General features: G+C 40.3%; 1 protein-coding gene across 12 annotated transcripts in view; it reads right to left on the reverse strand.

Annotated features, from left to right (window-relative positions):
• The window catches only part of LOC127571453 (ERC protein 2), a 629628-nt gene that overhangs the window by 549542 nt on the left and 58967 nt on the right, over positions 1-21119 (reverse strand). For all 12 annotated transcript variants that reach the window (XM_052017829.1, XM_052017828.1, XM_052017827.1 and 9 more), the window contains one exon: positions 19973-20389. In XM_052017829.1, coding sequence (XP_051873789.1) covers positions 19973-20389 — 417 coding nt within the window. The remainder of the gene's footprint in view (positions 1-19972; positions 20390-21119) is intronic.

A 21119-nucleotide genomic window follows, 5' to 3' on the forward strand; every position in this document is an offset into this window, starting at 1 on the left:
CACTTTTGGACCAGTGACCATAATTCTATTAGTTTCAAAGCAGATATGGAAGAAGATAGAGCTGGTCCACAAGTCCTAAACTGGGGCAAAGCTAATTTTGCAAAGGTTGATTGGGACAGGCTGTTTGCAGGTAAAAGGACATCTGACGAGTCGGAGGCTTTTAAAAGTGAGATAGCGAGAGTTCAGGGCCAGCATGTTCCTGTTAAGGACGAGGCTGGCAGGATTAGGGAACCTTGGTTGATGAGGGATATTGAGGTCAGGAAAAAAAGAGGAGGCTTATGTCAAATATTAGAAGCTGGTATCAAGCGAGTCCCTTCATGAGTATAAGGAATGTAGGAGTATACCCAAGAAGGAAATTAGGAGGACAAAAAGGGGCCGTGAGCTATCTCTGGCAGATAAGATAAAGGAGAATCCTAAAAGACTTTATTAACATATTAAGAATAAAAGAGTATCTCAGGAGCGAATAGGTCCCCTTTAGGATCAATGGGGCTGTCTACATGTGGAACCATAGGAAATGGGCAAGGTCCTAAATGAATATTTCTCATCTGTATTTACGGTGGAGAAGATCATGGGAGCTAAGGAATTCGGGGAAGAGAACAGGGATGTGTTGAAACATAACCACATTACAAAAGAGGAGATGCTGACAGTCTTAAAGCACATAAAGGTGCATAAATCCCAAGGGCCTGACCAAGTGCATCCTAGAACATTGTGGCAAGCCAGGGGCCCAGGCAGAGATATTTATGTCACTTCTAGCCACGGGTAAGGTGCCAGAAGACTGGAGGGTGGCTAATGTTGTGCCTTTATTTAAGAAAGGTTGCAAGGACAAGCCAGGGAACTACAGGCTGGTGAGCCTAACATCAGTGACAGAAAAGTTATTGGAGGGGATTCTAAGAGATGGGATTCTGAGAGACAGGATCTACCTGCATCTGGAAAGGCAAGGACTGTTCAGGGATAGACACCATGGCTTTGTGCTTGGGAAATAGAAATTTGATCGAGTTTTGTTTTGAAGAGGTGACCAAGAGGATTGACAAGAACAGAGCAGTAGATGACGTCTGCATAGACTTTACAAGATCACAAGACAAGGGAGCAGAAGCAGGCCATTCGGCCCATCGAGTCTGCTCCAAGGAAAAGGGAAAAAGAAATGGGGTGGGAAAAAAAAAACTATTCTAATCCCATTTTCCAGCCTTATCCCCATATCCCTTGATACCCTGACTATTTAGATATCTGTCTATCTCCTCCTTGAACACCCCCACTGATCTGGCCTCCACTGCTGTGCGTGGCAAGGAGTTCCACAATTTCACCACCCTCTGGGTAAAGAAATTTCTCCTCATCTCTGTCTTGAAACTGTACCCTCTAATTCTAAGATTGTGCCCTCTGGTCCTGGACTCGCCCACCAAGGGAAACAGCCTAGCCACATCTACTCTATCCTTACCTGTCAACATTTTAAATGTCGCTACGAGGTCCCCTCTCATCCTTCTGTACTCCAGCGAGTACAGTCCAAGAGCCGACAAACGCTCATCATACTTAAGCCCTTTCATTCCCGGAATCATTCTCGTAAATCTCCTCTGAACCCTCTCCAACATCAGCACATCCTTCCTAAGATGTGGGGCCCAAAACTGCACACAGTATTCCAAATGAGGCCTCACTAGTGCCCCGTAGAGCCTCATCAACATTAGCCAGGCCTTTGATATGGTCCTACATTGTGGACTGGCCTGGAAGGTTAGATCACATGGGATCTAGGGTGAGCCAATTGAACACAAAATTAGATTGGTGGTAGGAGACAGAGGGTGGTAGTGGAGAGTTATTTTACAGTTGAGGCCTGTGACCAGTGGTGTGCCACAGGGATCATTGCTGGGTCTTCTGTTGTTTGTCATCTATACTAACAACTTAGATGAGAATGTAGCTGGCATGGTTAGTAAGTCTGCAAATGACACTAAAATTGGTAGTATAGTGGACAGTGGTTATCTAAGATTACAACCGAATCTAGATCAATTGGGAAAGTGGTCCAAGAAACAGCAGATAGAATTTATCTCGGACAACTGCAAAATCTTGCATTTTGAAAAATTAAACCAGGGCAGGACTTAGACAGTGAATGGCAGGGCCTAGAGTGTTGTAGAACAGTGAGACCTAGAGGTACAAGTTCATAGTTCCCTGAAAGGGGCAACACAGGTGGACAGAGTGGTTAAGGTGGCATTTGATATGCTTGCCTTTGTTAGTCAGGGCATAGAGTACAAGAGTTGGGACGTTACATTACAGCTGCAGAAGTTGTTGGTGAGACCACTCTGGTCACCTAGCTATAGGAAGGATGTCGTTAAGCCGGAAAGGAAGCAAAAGCGATTCACAAGGATGGTGCCTGGATAGAAGGGTTCAAGTTATAAGGAGAGCTTGGATAGGTCAGGACATTTTTCCTCTGGATCATTGTAGGTTGGGGGGGGTGACTTTACAGAGGTATATAAAATCAGGAGGGGCATAGTTAAGGTGGATAGCCAGTCTTTTTCCCAGGATAGGGAGAGTCTAAAACTAGTAGGCGTAGGTTTAAGGCGAAAGGGCTAAGATTTAAAGAAGACCTGAAGAGCAACTTTTTCCACACAGAAGATGGTGGGTATACGGAACAAGCTACCAGAGGAAACGGTAGAGACGGGTACATTTACAACATTTACAAGATATTTAGACAGGTAAAGAGATAGAAAAGGTTTAGAGGGATATGGAACAAATGCAGGCAAATTAGACTAGCTCAGGCAGGCAACCTGGTTGGCATACAGGAGTTGCGCATAGGGACCTGTTTCTGTGCTATATAACTCTTTGACTCTGTATTCCCATTTCTAAACTCTGCCCATAAACTTCTGATGCAAATGCAAGCATGAAGATACCAGATGAGGATAGGGTGGCACACGTCTTTAAAACCCCAGAGATAATGTATCTGTCACTATACATAGTGAACAACATGTTATTACATAGTTTCCTTAAATTAAAACAATATCGCAAGATATTCCACAGGCATGTTATCAAATTATCTTTGATATCAATACTGCCCATTGGGTAGAGGTGAGAGGGGCTGTTTAATACTGTGAAACCAAACTCAAAAAGGGAGAGGGAGGATGAAAAGGGCTTCGGATCAAAATTAATTTTCCTTTCATATTGTACCTAGTATCTCATCAAATAAACATTTACTCAGCACACTGAAGGTGTTGGAGGAGAATGTACAGATTTAGAGGAAAGCTCTACAGTGCTATTTGTTTAAAATCAGTCACAACTGTTGAGATTAAATTGCTCCACACTCAATAATAGAGCTTCACATGATCTCAACCAGATTGTAGACAGAACACAAATCGCATATAACCTGGAGAACATGAAACACCATGAAAAACTCACACAAAGGTGTGGTCCTGGTTAACAGAAATTTGGAGCTATTTAAGGGCAAAAGTTGAAAAACTACCAAATCCTAAATCTTATACTTTAATGAATACACATGCACACACTTGCAGCAGTTATTAAAATATTATCATTTCGCAATGGCTTCAAGGAGTAATGACACAATCAGCCTAAACTTTAAATGACCTTTTTCTATATTTTCCTTTTTATGTTTTATTTAATACCCTTAAGGGACAGATCAAGTAATGTTGTAGATTGCTGTTTGAGAATATGAGCTTAGTCAGGAGATAGCACACATAACCTAATATAAATCATATGAATAAGAGCTTTTACGACAAAGCAAAGCTTCAAGAAACCTAGTATCACATGGATCACATCTCCCATCCCTAGTTGTGTGTATGTGAGTGTGCACGAGACTGCATGACAGTGTCTTGAATGTTGACCACTCATCAGTGCATTATTTGCTCTATTATCCTCAATCAATTTGCATTAGGGTACCTAACCTTCTGCTCTGGGAAGGAATTTATTGGAACAAGCAAATCATCTCCACAGCACCTTTGCTGGAAATCATAATGCTTCACTGCTGTTTGTGAGCATAACCAATTCCAGACAAATCAAGATCCTCTGGAATTTTAATGACCTCTTAGAAAGCAACACTACCTGGAATAATAATGAATGAGAAACACCACAAATTGGGTTGGATGATATGATGAAGACAACACTAATCAAGGATGGAAAGGAGAGAGCAAGCAACACAAGTTAAGGGGTTAAGGGATCAAATAAAAAGGGCAAACTGGAGATGAAGGAAGGGAAGGAGAGAGTGTGCACTGAGGGAAAAGGGAGTACGAGAAACAAGTGCGAGAATGCATTATTGGGAGGGAGGAAAAAAAAAACCCAAGGCATAACTGTCTTTGCACTCAGCCAGCTCTGTCACTGCTAACAGATTACCAATCCGGCCACTTAAAACCAAGGCTTTAGGTATGGCTTTAACATTTGTTACCGATTGTGCTTGTTTCCTTTATAAATACACACATAAAATTGTTATGCGTGTTAAAAGGTCATAATATGTTTAAAATTTTGTTATAAAGGTACTAATGTTGAATTAGTATTAAAATTAGAATTAATAAAGTTACTAATGCTCAGTTGAATCAATTTGCTGATCAAAATGAGAAACATTAAAAATACTTGTAATTTAAATAATTTAATATATTGTTAAATCTTTACTTCATTGTGTTTGATCTATAATTTTTTTCCACATCACTGTAAAATAACAATAGTTTTACCCAAGAGTTAATAAAACACTAAACAACGATGTATTAATTTTTGCAAATAGGCATTTGGCAGGTGTCACTAAATGCCACGTGATGCTTAATCACAGGAGCACCCTCAGGTGAATAAATCACATTTTTAATCTTCAGTAATTCATCATTCTAGAATTTACAATTGCTAATCTAGACTGGAAGTGGGAAGAAAACACTATCATATAAAAACAAAAACTGTTAGTATCATTAGAATGTCGAATGAAAAGTCATCGTCTTCAAATGTTGTCTCTAATTTTCTCTCCATAGACGCTGACTGGCCAAGTACTTCAAAAATCTTGTTGTATTTTAGGGTCCCAGCGTTTACAATATTTTACTTTTGAATTTTTAAACTGTTGAGATTTAAGCAGTATTGATGATTAATCAATGACCATAGATGTTAACTGCTTCCATCTCCACAGATGCTCCTGGCCTCCTGAGCATTTCCATCGCAATTTGTATTATAGTTTTCCACACTTTTCGCTGCCTCGGTAAAGCAGCCAACATAATCAAAGACCCCACCCATCCTGGACAGTCTCTCTACCCACTTCCCATTGGGCAGAAGATTCAAAACCCTGAAAGCACATACCACCAGGCTCAAGGGGACAACTTCCATCCCACTGTTATAAGACTATTGAATAATTGTATAACTATTGTATGATAAGCTGGACTCTTGACCTCATAATTGACCTTGTTATGGCCTTGCACCTTATTGTCTGCTTGCACTGCACTCAGTAACTATAACACTTTATTCTGCATTCTGTTATTGTTTTCCCTTGTACTACCTCAATGCACTGATGTGATGAAATAATCTGTATTGATGGCATGCAAAACAAAAGTTCTTCACTGTACCTCAGTACATGCAGCAATAATAAACCAACTTTCCATATGCAAATGTTGGTTTTGCACACAAAATATACAATAAAACTGATTACCCCTTATCAGACTATTCGAAAATCCCAATGGTTTGGCATCTGGCTCATCAGCTGCTGATTCCAGCGCTACATTCCATTCATCAGGGCACCAATTCCTCTGCTTACTTTAAACTTAACTCGTTCAGTTGCCCACGCTTGACATTTTTCCAGGGCCTTGTTTCCTGCATTCCCTTTAAACATACTAGGTTCACTGGAAAAATGATTATTCTACTATGTGGTATCTAAAAACAAAGTGTTGGAGTATTAATGGAATAATATCTGGTAGTTCAAAAAATTTGCTAGTCTGGCACCAAAGTCTGAAGTGTGCTGGATTAACAGAGTTTTACTTTATCCTTTTTATTTTAGTTTAATGCACTTAGGAAACCTAAATTTATGATACCCTTTAGAACATTTGCTCACTTTGGAAAGCAGGGGCCAAGTATTGGAAGGGACATGCAACAGCATGAAGTTCAGGCAGAGCATGTAAAGGATATGGAATGCAAAAGTAATATATGAAGTATTCATACAAAGGGTGATCAAGTTAATTCGCAAGGAGACCTTGGGCTTGTTAAGCAGTGACAAGAGCTTTGAACTATAAAGAAATGAGCTCAACAGAAATAACACAACCGATGTTCTGTAGTTGTGCGGGGCACAATGGAGAGAATTATCAAGGATAATGTGTAATGATGAATGAAGGCAGTAACAGTTACTCTTAAATTAGTAACAATGAAAATAGACCATGAAAAATTAGAAATTTTTAAAAGCTTGGCCTTCCAAAAAAAAACCCAGAATTTCTACCATGACACAAAGTTTAGTAAATTTAATCTATAGATTGCATAGTGCACTTCAGCATTACAAAATTACAACTGGATTTCATCACAGGAAGGTTAAACAATTTACTTAAAATGTAATTGATGTCCAACACAAATATAAAGTTGACATATATTAATTATACACAGTCCTCCTTAGTGGAGCACTGAATTATGCATTTTTGTATAAGATGAATTCCAAACAAGTCAAATTTCAAAATAATCATTTTTGTAAAGGAAAGGTTTTGCAAAAGCAGTATTTTTGGCTTTGATTGTTTGAAGTAAAATGTTCCTGTAATCCTTTTATTGCCTTAATGTTTGGAATTTTGAAGACAAATCGAGAAGATCCATTAATAAGTTAAGTAAGTATGTGGCAGAAGCTGAAATACTACTTCAATCTCAAAGCATCACTGACAAAATTAACCAAAGGGAAAGTGTACTATTCATACAGTTAAAAAAAATCCGCAGAGGTGATAATCCCTTGTGCTGCCAATACAAGTGAATTTGAAGACTGAATTCAAAACAGGACAAGAATCCAAAGGGTAAAAGCAAAAAAAAAAGCTGATCTAGCAATTTCCATGAAGAATACAATCAGGTACAGACAACTCCTGCTTTCCTAGAAAACAATCTGTATTGAGATTTTCTGTGCTCCCCATTTCCCATCGAATCCCATGTTCTAAGTGGAGATGCATTCCTACAGGATGTTTTCTCTCATAGCAAGCCATTGTATCACAGATGATGAAGTAACCCATCACCATTATTTAACAGCTGAGGCCAACATTAGACTCAGGGAATGAGCGAGGCTTGTACAAAAGAAACAAGTTTAGTCAATTTTTATTTTTAGTCACACAATACTGTGGGGCAATACAATTTGTTTATGACGTCAGCGCATGAATTATGTTGGCAGTCATAGCCGAGTCCGTCCTTTGCCATGCCCTCTCCAGTCCAAGGATATGTGAACAGACTTCTCAGAGCGAAGGACTGCCACATTCTTCATCTGCAAGGAATCTTCTCTTACGTGCAAGGCTTGTGAATTAGGAAAGGGTTTTGGAATTGGGAATATCAGGGAAAGGGATGGGATTCAAGGATCAGAGTTCATAGGAGAAAGGTAGTGTGGAAGGAGTTGGGGGGGGGTGTTGTGTTTGTTCTTCGCGTGGGTTTAACATCTGAACATTTTTATCAACAAACAACTGACTGGCTTGCTTTCCCTCTTTTTTTACAGCCAATTCCTGTTCCCCCATGTGACCCCTTGCACTGCCTACTGGGAATTGTAATTCTTTATTATAACTACATAATAACATGGGGGGGGGTGGGGAGGAGTAATGGGTTAAAGCGCAGTGACTTCGTGAAAGTGAAGGCTGAGGGATTACTTTAAGGAGCAGCCCATGGATACTGCAGCTCCCCACAGTACATCTTACTGCCCTACAGCATTGAGTACTAAAAATAAAAACAAAATCGACAAAATTTGTTCTTTCTTTCACATTTTGTGATTATTTATTTATTTCCCCAACCCACCCCCATAAATACCATCAGAGCAAATTTTATTTTGTATTTCATACTTTTGGGTAGTGATTTGAGAATTCCATAAGGGTGAATTTCCTTAACCTGAATTGCCATAACGCAATTACTTTTTGCCAAACTAAAAATGAGCAAATCTCCCAAATGGATGAAAAACAAGAGCATTAGAAGAAAGCGGGAATGAGTTGGTCTCATCACACACACAATATGGGACTGCAGCAAAACAAGTGAGAATCCAGTTAAGAAAATAAACTGGAAGGATACTAGGGGAATTTAACTGGGAGACTCATATGGAGCATGTATGCTGACACGGAACAGGTGGGTTGAGGAGCCTGTTTCTGTGCTTAAGGGCAAATGTAAGTACTTTGTACAGTGCAAGGCCCAACATCACAGGGGGATATTCTGGTTTTTAAGGAATATGTAGGATGGCAACTACCTTCATAAAATGGACTGATCACCTAAAATCCAAGATTGATGCAGCAGAGAAATAACTATTTAACATGAGGTTTTTGTTCAGGTACAAAAACCATTGAGTTGAATCCTGCTCCATATTTCTTTGAACATTCCTTTTTTCCAAACTATGTAATTCAATTATGGATCCTAGTACAAATCATTATGGACAAGAACTCCAAGTTCTCTCAGCAAACAAAAGTTTCTGCTAATATCTTCATGACTATCTTAAACTTGTACCTTCTCATCCATTCTCACTGACCAATGAAAAAAATACTAATTTTCTTTATCGTAATCTTTAATTATTTTTCAGAACTCAGTTAGATTATTCTTTAATCTTTCTAGCACACAGTAATTGTACTTTATTTTAAAGCACAGTTATGAAGAAAAACAATGGACCAGACTATGCTTGATTTAGCCCACACTACGGCTACACTTAATTTGTATGGCTCCATTAATCTGATCTTCCCAAGGCCATCAGCAAAGCAGGCTGGTCCCCAAGTTGCGTCTGAAATTTAGGCAACAGATCCTGATGACCTTTTGACATTCTGCTCTTATCAAAGGCCTTAGACCTGCTTTTAAATCTCCATAAATCGAAGACAAAGACAGTTCAAAAGGATTTAAAAATAATTTTATGTGCTTTTACCTTGATGAAAAAAAAAGGTAAAAATCAAACCAATTGCTTCCTCCCTCAGCTGATGAATCAGTGCTCTTCCATGTTGAATAATACTCAGAAGAAGCAGAGAAAGAAGCAAGTACAAAGAACGTACTCTGCAATGGGAACCTCAATGCCCATCACCAAAAGTGGCTTATTAGACCAAAATGACTGAATCCTGAGAGATATAGCTGCCATAAGACCATACACTATAAGGGTATAGTGGCAGAATTAGGCCATTTGGTCCATCAAGTCTGCTCTGCCATTCAATCGTGGATGATTTTTTTTCTTCAACCCAACTCTTCAGTCTTTTCCCTGTAACTCTTCACCCTCTTACCAATCAAGAACCTTTCAATTTCTGCCTTAAATACACCTAATGACTTGTCCTCCTCAACCCTCCATGGTAACAGCTTCCACAGGTTCACCATCCTCTGGCTGAAGAAATTCCTCCTCATCTCAGTTTTAAAGGGATGTCCCTTTATTCTGAGTCTGTGCCCTCAGATCCTAGACTCTCCTACTAATGGAAACATTCTCCCCACATCCACTCTATCCAGGCCTTTCAATATTCGTTAATGAGATCCCCTCTTATCCTTCTCAACTCCATTGAGTACAGGCCCAGAGCCATCAAACGCTCCTCATACTTTATGCCTTTCGCTGCCGTTATCATTCTTGTGAACCTCGTCTGGACCCTCTTCAGGGCCAGCAAATCTTTCCTTCAATACGGGTCCCAAAGTTGCTCATAATATTCCAAATACAATCTGAATGCGACCTTGCTTTCACATTCTAGTCCTGGCCAGACTGGGCCTGCAGCAGGTTGAGTGAACAAAAACAAATACGATACCTCATCTCATCCTCACCAATCCACATGTGACAGATGCATCACCCATGATAGATTTGTTAGAATTGACCACTGTGCAGATCTTGCAGAGAGGGAGTCCCATCTTCACACCGGGAGCTGCCTCCATCATTATGTGGCACTAAAACATGGTAAATGATTTAATCCCAGAACAGATCCAGCAGTTCAAAGTTCGTCATCCACAAGATGCTGTGGACCATCAGCAACAGGAGAAATGCATATACTAATGTAACCTCATGGCTCAGCGATCCTTCACTCTATGATTACCTCAGTCCAAGTGATCAACCTTGGTTCAATGAGGAGTGCAGAAGGCATTCCTGGTGCAATACCTAAAACTGATGAGGTCCTAGCCAAGAAAAGTTGCAATACGTGCAAAACAGCATTCCACAGATTGAACTAAGCTAATTTCACCACAAAACCATCAAATCAAAGCTCTGCAGTCCTTTCACATCCAATCATGAATGGAGCTGGTCAATTACACAACTCACAGAAGGAGAAGGTTCCAATTCATCTCTATCCTCAATGATGGTGGGGCCCAGCAAATGAATACTAAAGGCCAAAGTATTTGAAATTATGATCAGCCAGAAGTGCCAAATAGATGACTCACCTCTGCTTCCTCCCGAGAGTCACACCATCACAGAAGCCAGTCTCCAGCCAATTAGATTCACTTCATGTGATATCAAGTTCACAAACACCAGGACAAATTCCATTTGGCTAATTACCAACCAATCACTTTACTTTCAATCATTAGCAAAGTGATGGAAGCCATCATCGACAGTGTTATTATGTGACACTTATTCACCCATAACCTAACCATACATGCTCAATTTTTGATTCGACAGGACCAGTGGTTCCACAGTCTTGATCCAAACAAAGAGCTGAATTCCAAAAGTGAGGCGAGACTCACTGACCTTCACACCATGGCAACATTTGACTGAATATGACATCAAGATACACTGGTAGAATCGAGTTAATAAGCATCAGAAGGAAAACAGTCCAATGGCTGGGGTCATACCTCAAACAAAGAAAGATAATTACAGTTGTCAGAGATCATTCATGCCAGTGCCAGGACATGACTACAGGAGTTCCTCAGGGCAGTGTCCTCAGCCCAACCATCTTCAGCTGCTTCAATGACCACCTTCCCACCATGTCAGAAATGGGAATGTTTGCTGCCAATGGAGCAACCCATGCCTCTCTGCAACAAGACCTACGCATTATTCAGCATGGGCTGATAAGTAGCGAGTAACATTCACATCACAAAAGCGCCAGGCAATGATCACCTCCCCGAAAAGAGAATCTAACCTCCTACCCTTGGCATTACCATCACCAAGTAACCCTTCAAGTATTCTGGGCATTCACCATTGACCAGAAACTTAACCAGACCAGTCACATAAATACTGTGGCGACAAGAGCAGATTAGAAGTTGAGTACCACGCAGTGAATGATTCACTTCCCAACACCCCAAGGCCTTTCTACTATCTACATGGCAAAATCAAGAATTTTAAGGAATACACACTGAATTCAGCATCAAAAACTCTCAAGGTCAACATCATCGAGGATAAAGCACTCCACTTGACAAGCATCCCATCCACCACCCTAAACATTTATTCCCTCAACCACCGGCACATTGTGGTTGCATGTGTACCATCTACAAAATGCACTTCATTTACTTGCCAAGGTTACTTCAAAAGCACCTGCCAAAGGATAGGCAGACTAAATCTAATCTTAGAATATGAAATAAATTAGTCAAATGTATTTTCATAATTAATACAAGCATAATAAAGTTAATTCTATATCAATTTGTACATTGAAGTTTGCGTCTCAGGGCACAATAAAACAGTGTGCAAGTTGACCAATTTACTTTCACTATCCTAGTTGTTCCCATTTCTTCATTAAGCACCATTCTGCATCTGGCTTTGCTACAGAGCATTCTTCTGCAAAACAGAAGAACGCAAACAGTGAGCAAGGCACTCAATGCAAATTACCTATCCTCTGCTTCTGCAAATCACATTTTCCAAATGGACGATTCATGCTTGATTCTGGTCACTGTTTTTTTTAAAGATGTTGATGAAAGGAAATTCAGTAATTCATTAAACACATAGTTGGGTATTTTCTTTCCCGAGATCATCTGCTATCTTTGTGAGCCTAGCCCAGATGCTGTTTAGTTTCTGCTGCACATTGGCAAGAGCTACTTCATTATTAGATGAAAAGAGTTCAAAACTGTGGAATAGTCATCCTATACTGTAGCTTTACTCCTCACCTTATAAAGACAGGAACAATGAAGGGAAGAAAAAAGGGAGAACAATGTTATTAATGAAACAGCTATAGATAGGTCCACAAGATTCCCCCAGGATGCCCTGCAGCGGCACCTTGTGGCTGGAATGACTGGCATATGAGAATCAGACAGATCCAACTTGTGTCAGTTATGACTCCATTCTCTCAAGGATTTACTCTTAACCCTCACTGACCTTGTTGCCAAAAATCAGTCAAATGTTCTCTTAATGCTAAAAGCAGCTGCTTTAAATCTTCTCTTGCATTTACTTATTCATGATTACAGGTACAAGACAAGCAAAAAGAAACTGGCATATAAATGCACAGAAGTGAAATAGAGATTTCTTTAAAACCCTAATTCAAATTAGCTAACAGAATGATAGATCAGAAAACCTTAAAAAAAATATAATGACATTTGAAAAGCTATAAACACTATTCAATCTGCAAACAAAGAAATTTTGAAATCTTTGGAATGCAGGGCTAAATACGAACATAAGTGCCATCTAGTGTCTCTGTAAAAACTTTAAAAAACTTGCTTTATACAAAATTACTTTAATGCATGCAAATTGCAAGACCTTCCATAATACAATCTGAATTTTACATGTTAGATAAGTCTCAATAAACTTTTCCTGTGTCCTTCTGCTGAACCACTTTGAAGTACGTACAGTATTTACAAAGGAAAACATGACAAAAAAAACTTTCTATTCATTGGCTGTCAGCCAACATCAGAGAACAAACCTACTTCATTGCATTTCTTTATTCAATTACAAACTATGCACAATTTCAAGCTATAAATGGGTGCACCTGTTTTGGTTTCAACAAAATAAGGTAAGTAAAGACAAATGAATGAAAGCACAAGTCTTAGACTGACATCAAAAATTGATTCTCATATCCCAGAAGCACAAGACTATGGAACATCGATAATCCACTGTGTCCTCTCTCACTGAAAAGTACAAAATGAGCTTTACAGTTGTATTGATGCCCATTCCCTAAAATACGTTCCATCACATTGTGAAAGTACCTGCCTCCACCACCACCTCGGCAGTGCTTTCCAGATTCTAACAGCCCTCTGGATGAAAAAAATCTTCCTCAGATCCCCTTCAAACATCTCATCCCTTACCCTAAGCCTATACCCTCTATTTTCAAATACCTCTGCTGTGAGGGGAAGTTCTCTATCTACCCTGTCTATGCCACACATTATTTTAAACACTTCTATGAGGATCCCCTCAACCTCCTCCATTCCAAGGAAAACATTAGTTTTTAAATGATAATAAGAGCGGAAAATGCTGGAAATACTCAGCAGGTCAGGCTGCATCTGTAGGAAGAGAAACAGAGTTAATGTTTCAGGTCAAAGACGAAGTTCTAATGAAGGGTCTTTGACCTGAAACATTAACTCTGTTTCTCTTCCTGCAGAGGCGGCCTGACCTGCTGAGTATTTTCAGCATTTTCTGTTTCTATTTCAGATTTCCAGCATCTGCTGTTTGTTTTTGATTTTCAAAGTTTAACGAAGTTGTAGCAAACCCTCTGTTCTTAAATGCAATGCCCCAGCTAAAAAGAAAAACTATACACTTTCTTCACCACTTTCAGGGATCTTTGGACTTGCACACCAAGATCCCTCTGTTCCTCAATACTCACAAAGGAATGATTGTACATAATTTACCTTTATTAATCCACCCGAAGTGCATCACCTCACATTTATTAGGATTATATTCCATCTGCCAATGCTCTGCCCATCTTACCAATTGATCAATATCATCGTTAGACTATCTTCCTCACTATTGACAAAAACACCAATATGCATATCATCTGTAAATTTTCCAATCATATCTCTTGCATTAATATCTAAATCATTATACACCAAGCAGTAAGGGCGTCAACACCAGTCCCTGTGGTACATCACTACTCAGTCTTACAATCACAAAATCAATCCTCTCCGATCACCTTCTGTCTCCAATTACCAAACTAATTTTGGATTCTATTTGCCAACCGGCCTTTGATCCCAGAGGCTCCAACCTTTTAGAACAATTTCTCAAGTGATGCCTGTCAAATGAAATCCACCTTCCTTTTTACCTCCTCTCCCAGTCATGCCTGAACATGCTATGCCCTTGAATGTTGAGTTGCCAGTCCTGCCCTTCTTTCAACCAGGTCTCTGTGATAGAAACTATCTATTCCCATGTGTTGATCAACACTCCAAATTTACCTCCCTTACCAGTTACACTCCTTGCATTAAAATAGATGCAGTTTAGCCTTGCATTCCTTTCATATGCTTTTCCACCCCCAGGGGTGCTGGTCTTGTTTTCCTCTATTTGCCTGTACCCATGCCACCACCCCACCCTTTCCTTCTCTGAACATCTTTCCTGAAGCTGCAGCATGACCACCTCCAGAATTGTGCTAGCCACATAGCTTACACAGTTCTAGAGGTGGTCCTCTCAGTGGAGGAGGCAGTTCAGAGTCAACTGTATTGGCAAGTCTAAAAATCATACAGGCCAGACCAGATCTCCTTCCCTGAAGGCATCAGTGAATCAGATGGCTACTGCTGCCCCCTATTTCACAAGCTTCAAACATACTCAACAGTGTCTTATGTTACAAGATCTCCCCACCCAGATTTTTGAAGCATTCTGACCCTGAACAACTGGAAGTGAAATAAACTGAAGCCGAGGTTTCCTGCAATCGGTTCAAAGTTGAATTTATACTTCAGCTAAAAATGCACGTTATTTTAGCAGAGAGCATTACTTTTGCAAATTAAGCAATAGAAAAAGACAAAAAAATTACATAATACTAACACTTAGAACCTGAGAAATTATCAGGAAAATGTTGCACTCCTGCACTGGCTTATAGACTGGAAATCTTTAACTTCTGCAAACTGTCCAACTTAATTAACTTTACCTTTACAATAGGAACAGTGCGTTTGTGCATTAGTACTTCCAAGAGGTCTCAAGCTTCAACATCAGCAAATACATTTCAATAAATCAATCGAGATGTAGTCAATATAATAATTTTACAATAATTACATAAAATAAAATCATAATACCATCTTGTTCCATTCATTTTAAAAACATGCAGCTTTATATAAATGGAGATTAATTAGAGAAACTTGTAGCTTGCACATCATGTTGGTAGACTCTAATCTCACCTGCTAGACTTGCAATTAAGCCACATTAAAGGAATGCCCCCCCTCCGCCGCCACCACCGCGCCCCCCCCGTTGAGGGCATAGTGGACAACAAGGAAGGCTATCAAAGCGATCTGGACCAGTTGGGAAAAGGGGCTGAAAAATGGCAAATGGAATTTAATGCAGACAATTGTGAGGTGATGCACTTTGGGAGGACAAACCAGGTCAAGACTTACACAGTGAATGGTAGGGCACTGAGGTGTGCAGTAGAACAAAGGGACCTGGGAATACAGATACATAATTCCTTGGAAGTGGCATCACAGGTAGATAAGGTTGTAAAGAGAGCTTCTGGCACTTTGGCCTTCATAAATCAGGGCACTGAGTACAGGAGTTGGGATGTTATGTTGAAGTTGTAATGAGACATTGGTGAGGCCAAACTCTAGAGTATTGTGTGCAGTTCTGGTCACCAACCTACAGGAAAGATATCAATAAGCTTGAAAGAGTGCAGAGAAAATTTACATGGATGTTATCAGGATTTGAGATGTACGGAAAGGTTGAATAGGTTAGGACTTTATTCCCTGGAGCGGAAGAGAAAGAGGGGAGATCTTATAGAGGGATAGATAGGGTGAATGCCTGCAGGCTTTTTCCCTTCAGGTTGGGTGAGACTAGAACTAAAGGTCATAGGTTTAGGGTAAAAGGTGAAATATGTAAGGGGAATCTGAGAGGGAACTACTTCATTCAGAGGGTTGTGTGAGTGTGGAATGAGCTGCCAGCGGAATTGTAAAATGATAAAATAGGCCGAAGTCAGCATAGTTTTCTTAAGGGGAGACCTTGCCTGACAAATCTGTTGGAATTCTTTAGAACCATAGAACAATACAGCACAATACAGGCCCTTCAGCCCACCAAGTTGTGCCGACCTTCAAACCTCACCTAAGACTATCTAACTCCCTTCCTCCCATATATCCCCCTATCTTAAATTCCTCCATATGTTTATCTAACAATCTCTTGAACTTGCCCAATGTATCAGCCTCTACCACCACCCCGGCAGCACATTCCATGCACTAACCACTCTCTGGGTGAAAAACCTCCCTCTGACAGCTCCCTTGAACTTCCCACCCATTACCTTAAAGCCATGCCCTCTTGTATTGAGCATTGGTGCCCTGGGAAAGAGGCGCTGACTGTCTACTCTATCTATTCCTCTTAATATTTTGTATACCTCTATCATGTCTCCCCTCATCCTCCTTCTTTCCAATGAGTAAAGCCCTAGCTCCTTTAGTCTCTCCTCATAATCCATTCTCTCTAATCCAGGCAGCATCCTACTAAATCTCCTCTGCACCCTTTCCAACACCTCCACATCTTTCCTATAATGAGGCGACCAGAACTGGACACAGTACTCTAAGTGTGGTCTAACTAGAGTTTTGTAAAGCTGCATCATTACTTCGCGGCTCTTAAACTCGATCCCACGACTTATGAAAGCTAACATCCTATAAGCTTTCTTAACTACCCTACCCACCCGTGTGGCAACTTTCAGTGATCTGTGGATATGAACCCCCAGATCCCTCTGCTCCTCTACACTGCCCAGAATCCTACCATTTACCTTGTACTCCACCTTGGAGTTTGTCCTTCCAAAGTGTACCACCTCACACTTCTCCGGATTGAACTCCATCTGCCACTTCTCAGCCCAGCCCTGCTGCCTAAGCCTTATGTATGCTGCCTTCTTCTTCCTAACTAGTTGTTCCACCTCTCTTGTCACCCATGGTTCCTTCACCCTGCCATTCCTTCTCTGCCTCACTGGGACAAGTTTATCCCTAACATCCTGCAAGAGCTCCCTGAACATCGACCACATCTCTGTAGTACATTTCCCTTCAAAAATGTCATTCCAATTTACACTCTCAAGTTCTCAACTTATAGCCTCATAATTCACCTTTCCCCAATTAAATATCTTCCTGTCCTCGTTGCTCCTATCCCTGTCCATGACAATGCTAAAGGTTATGGAGCAGTGGTTGCTGTCCCCCAAATGCTCACTTACCGATAGGTCTGTCACCTGACCCGGTTCATTACCTAAAACTAGATCTAATATGGCAACCCCTCTAGTCGAGGGAATGTCATATTTAGCATTCCCAGGGTAGATAGTCTAGTCTATCTTGCCTGTTACTTTGAGGAAGTAACAGGCAAGATAGCCAGAGTAAAGTCAGTGGATGTTCTTTACTTGGAATTTCAGAAGGCCTTTGACAAGCTGCCACACGTGAGGCTGCTAAACAAGATAGGAGCCCATGGTATTCCAGGAAAAGTACTAGCATAGATAGAAGATTGGCTGACTGGCAGAAGGTAAACAGTGGGAATAATGGGGGCCTTTTCTGGTTGGCTGCTGGTGACTAGTGGTGTTCTGCAGGGGTCAGTGTTGGGTCTGCTACTTTTCATGTGATATATTAATGATCTGGATGATGGAATTGAGTGCTTTGTGGTCAAGTTTGCAGATGATACAAAGGTAAGTGGAGGGGCAGGTAGTGTTGAGGAAGCAGGGAGTCTGCAGAAGGACTTAGACAGGTTGGGAGAATGGGCAAAGAAGTGGCAGATGGAATACAGCGTAGGGAAGTGTACAGTCATGCACTTTGGTAGAAGGAATAAAGGCACAGACTATTTTTTAAAGGGGGAACAAATTCAGAAATTGGAGATGCAAAGTGATTGGGAGTCCTACTGCAGGATTCCCTAAAGGTTAACTTGCAGGTTGAGTCGGTAGTAAGGAAGACAAATGCAATGTTAGCATTCGTTTTGAGGGGATTAGAATATAAAAGTAAAGATGTAATGCTGAGGCTTTATAAGGCATTGGTCAGACCACATTTGGAGTATTGTGAGCAGTTTTGGGTCCTATATCGAAGGAAGGATGTGCTGGCATTGGAGAGGGTCCAGAGGCAGTTTACAAGATTGATCCCGGGAATGAAAGGGTTAACGTATGAGGAGCGTTTGATAGTTCAGGGCCTGTACTCGCTGGAGTTTAGAAAGATGAGGGGGGATCTCATTGAAACCTACCAAATATTGAAAGGCCTGGATAGAGTGGACATGGAGAGGATGCTTCCAGTAGTGGGAGATTCTAGGACCAGAGGGCACAGCCTCAGAATAGAAGTACGTCGCTTTAGAACAGAGATGAGGAGGAATTTCCTTAGCCAGAGGGTGGTGAATTTGAGGAATTCATTGCCACAGATGGCTATGGAGGCCAAGTCATTGGGTATACTTAAAGCAGAGGTTGATTGGTTTTCGATTTGTAAGGGCATCAAGGATTACAGAGAGAAGGCAGGAGAATGGGGTTGAGAGGGAAAAATAAATTGGCCATGATCAAACGGCGAAGCAGACTCTAAGGGCCAAATGGCCTAATTCTGCTCCTATGTCTTATGGTAACATTTAAGAGAAGTTTGGATAGGTGTATGGATGAGAGGTATGGAGGGCTATGGTCCAGGTGGTTGGGCTGAAGGGCCTGTTTCTGAGCTGTAGTGCTCTATGACTCTTATGAAGTCTTGTCATTAGGATACTTTTATCCTAGTCCTCAGAGGTGAGAGGTTTGTTTTGAACTCAGTGTTCAATCCAATTTTTTCAATCATTACTTAATATTGTTAAATATTATAGAAAGGACTTAGGTGATGATGAAAATATTTGGCTTTGGAATTCTGACTAGTCCTATTCAGACCAAGTTACTAGCAGAAGAAACATAATACGTTGGAAGTACCATCAGGTCAAGCAGAATCAGTTGAGAGAGAAAAAAAAGTTTCATGTCAAGGAAGTTATGGAGCATGGTCACCCACCCACTAGACTCCACATTCAGTGGATCATCTCCATAATTCCTGCCAACTCTAACAGGATTCCACCACCAGAAACATCTGCCCTGGTCCCCACTTTCAGCACTCCTTCCATGACTCCCTTCCACGTCCACCAACCACAGCACTACCCTATGCAACTGTAAGAGATCCTGTACCTGCCCTTTTACCTCCTCCCTTCTCACATGTCAGGGACCCAAATAGTCCCTCCAGGTGAAGCAGTATTTCACTTGCATTTTTTTCCAGTTTAGTGGAGGAACCAAGCACAGGTTGGATGACCACTTTGCAGAGCTCTTTCATTTGGTCTGCAAGGACGGCCCAGGGTTTTCTGTTGCCTATCACTTTAAGTCAATATTCTAATAGCATTCTGATTTGTGTCTTTGGCCTCCTACATTGGTCCAACACTGCCCAACGTAAGTTTAGCTAATACCACCTCATCTTCATTGAAACCCATGGGACTTAATTTCAGATAGCTACTCCAGTTTTCCCTCTCTCTACACCTGTGCCTGTACTTCTCTGTTTCAATGCATTTCTTTCTGAGTTTCCATCTCTAACTGCAAAGTTTTAAAAGTCATTGTTAACTTGACAACTTTGGTCTCTGCCCTAACACGAATTATGTCTCTTCTCTCCACTTCTCCTACTTTCTGCAATTTAACAAACTTGTTTTCTCACTTTTCCAGTTCTGATGAAATGGTTCTTAACCCAACAAGTTGATTCTTTTTCTCTCCCTAATAATGGTTGATCTAATGATTGCTTCCTGCATGTGGTTTTTCTTTAGCATTTGTACAATTTGCAGTTTTTTTGCTCCAATTACTAGTATAAGAGACCAATTTACAAGATTATGTAAGGTAACAAATGCAGTGCTTTTGTTAATAAAAAAAACCCTCTTATTAAAAACAAACTATCATACCTCTCTAAGGTGAATATTTTCTTTCTCTTTTTGGTCCAGTAGTACCTCCAGATGATTAACCTGAGATTCTGCCTCAGATATTCTCCGACTTTTCTCATGTTCCTCTTCCATAGACTTGGAGGGCAAACCCTTGTTCTGCAGCATTTCTAGTAGTTTCTTAATTGACTCATCTCTTGCATTCAATGTCTGCTTCTGTGTTTCAATCCTTAGCTCCATTTCTTCCAAAGTCTTTCTCAAAAGAAATAGCTCTTTGGCTTGACGTTCATGCTCTGCCTGCAACCTACGAAAGTTCTCCTCAGTGAGCTCAATGGTATAGTGCTCAGCACCTCGGTTAACATTCTCCTGCTGAAGAAGATGATTAAGATCTCTTTGTGTACGAAGTTCATCTTGCAATGCTTGAATGGTCAACTGTAGGTGCTATAGAAAACATAAAACAAATTAATCAAAAATTTTTTTACAAATAGTTCTTATACAAACACAGTCTAGAAGTTGAACAATAAACCAAATATAAATTTATTAAGTTGCTTGCAAAGATGCTATTTCTATGTCAAAAATACAGAAATCTACAAGATTTTTGTTTAAGGTCTCCTTACAATTTGGGAGAACAGACAACAGATATTTCAGTAATACCTTAGGAGATATGAATTACACAAAATAATTTATACCTCCAAATTTTATTTCACATTTGCATTTTCAATACTTGCAAAATTTTACAGTTAGAATTGAAAAGAATTTTGCTTTAAAATTAATGTGTATTTACCCACAGGTTTCATATGCTGTCAAATGTATTAAATATTATTTTTATGGCAGGTAGCAAAAGGCAGTTAAGCTATCTATATTCAGAGTACAACTTTCATTCCCATAAGAATTTCTCATCACTAGAGATTTAACACTATTAAACCTCTGGCCCAGTTAGTAAAATACAAGTATTGGCCTGTCACGTAGATTTCTCACACAACTACCATCTTTGGGGCAACTAATCAGTTCAAGGAAATCATAATTCACAATGACCTAGCTGACTGAGATTACCTCTTTCCTCTGCCAATTGAAACCAATCACTTCTCTATTTCAGTGTGCCTTTTAATAACCTATCTTGAACGTGAGAAAAATTGGGAGTCGTGGTTTTAAGTCAATGAAAAAAGATCAT

This window comes from Pristis pectinata, chromosome 6, assembly GCF_009764475.1.
Source record: "Pristis pectinata isolate sPriPec2 chromosome 6, sPriPec2.1.pri, whole genome shotgun sequence".
NCBI lineage: Eukaryota > Metazoa > Chordata > Chondrichthyes > Rhinopristiformes > Pristidae > Pristis > Pristis pectinata.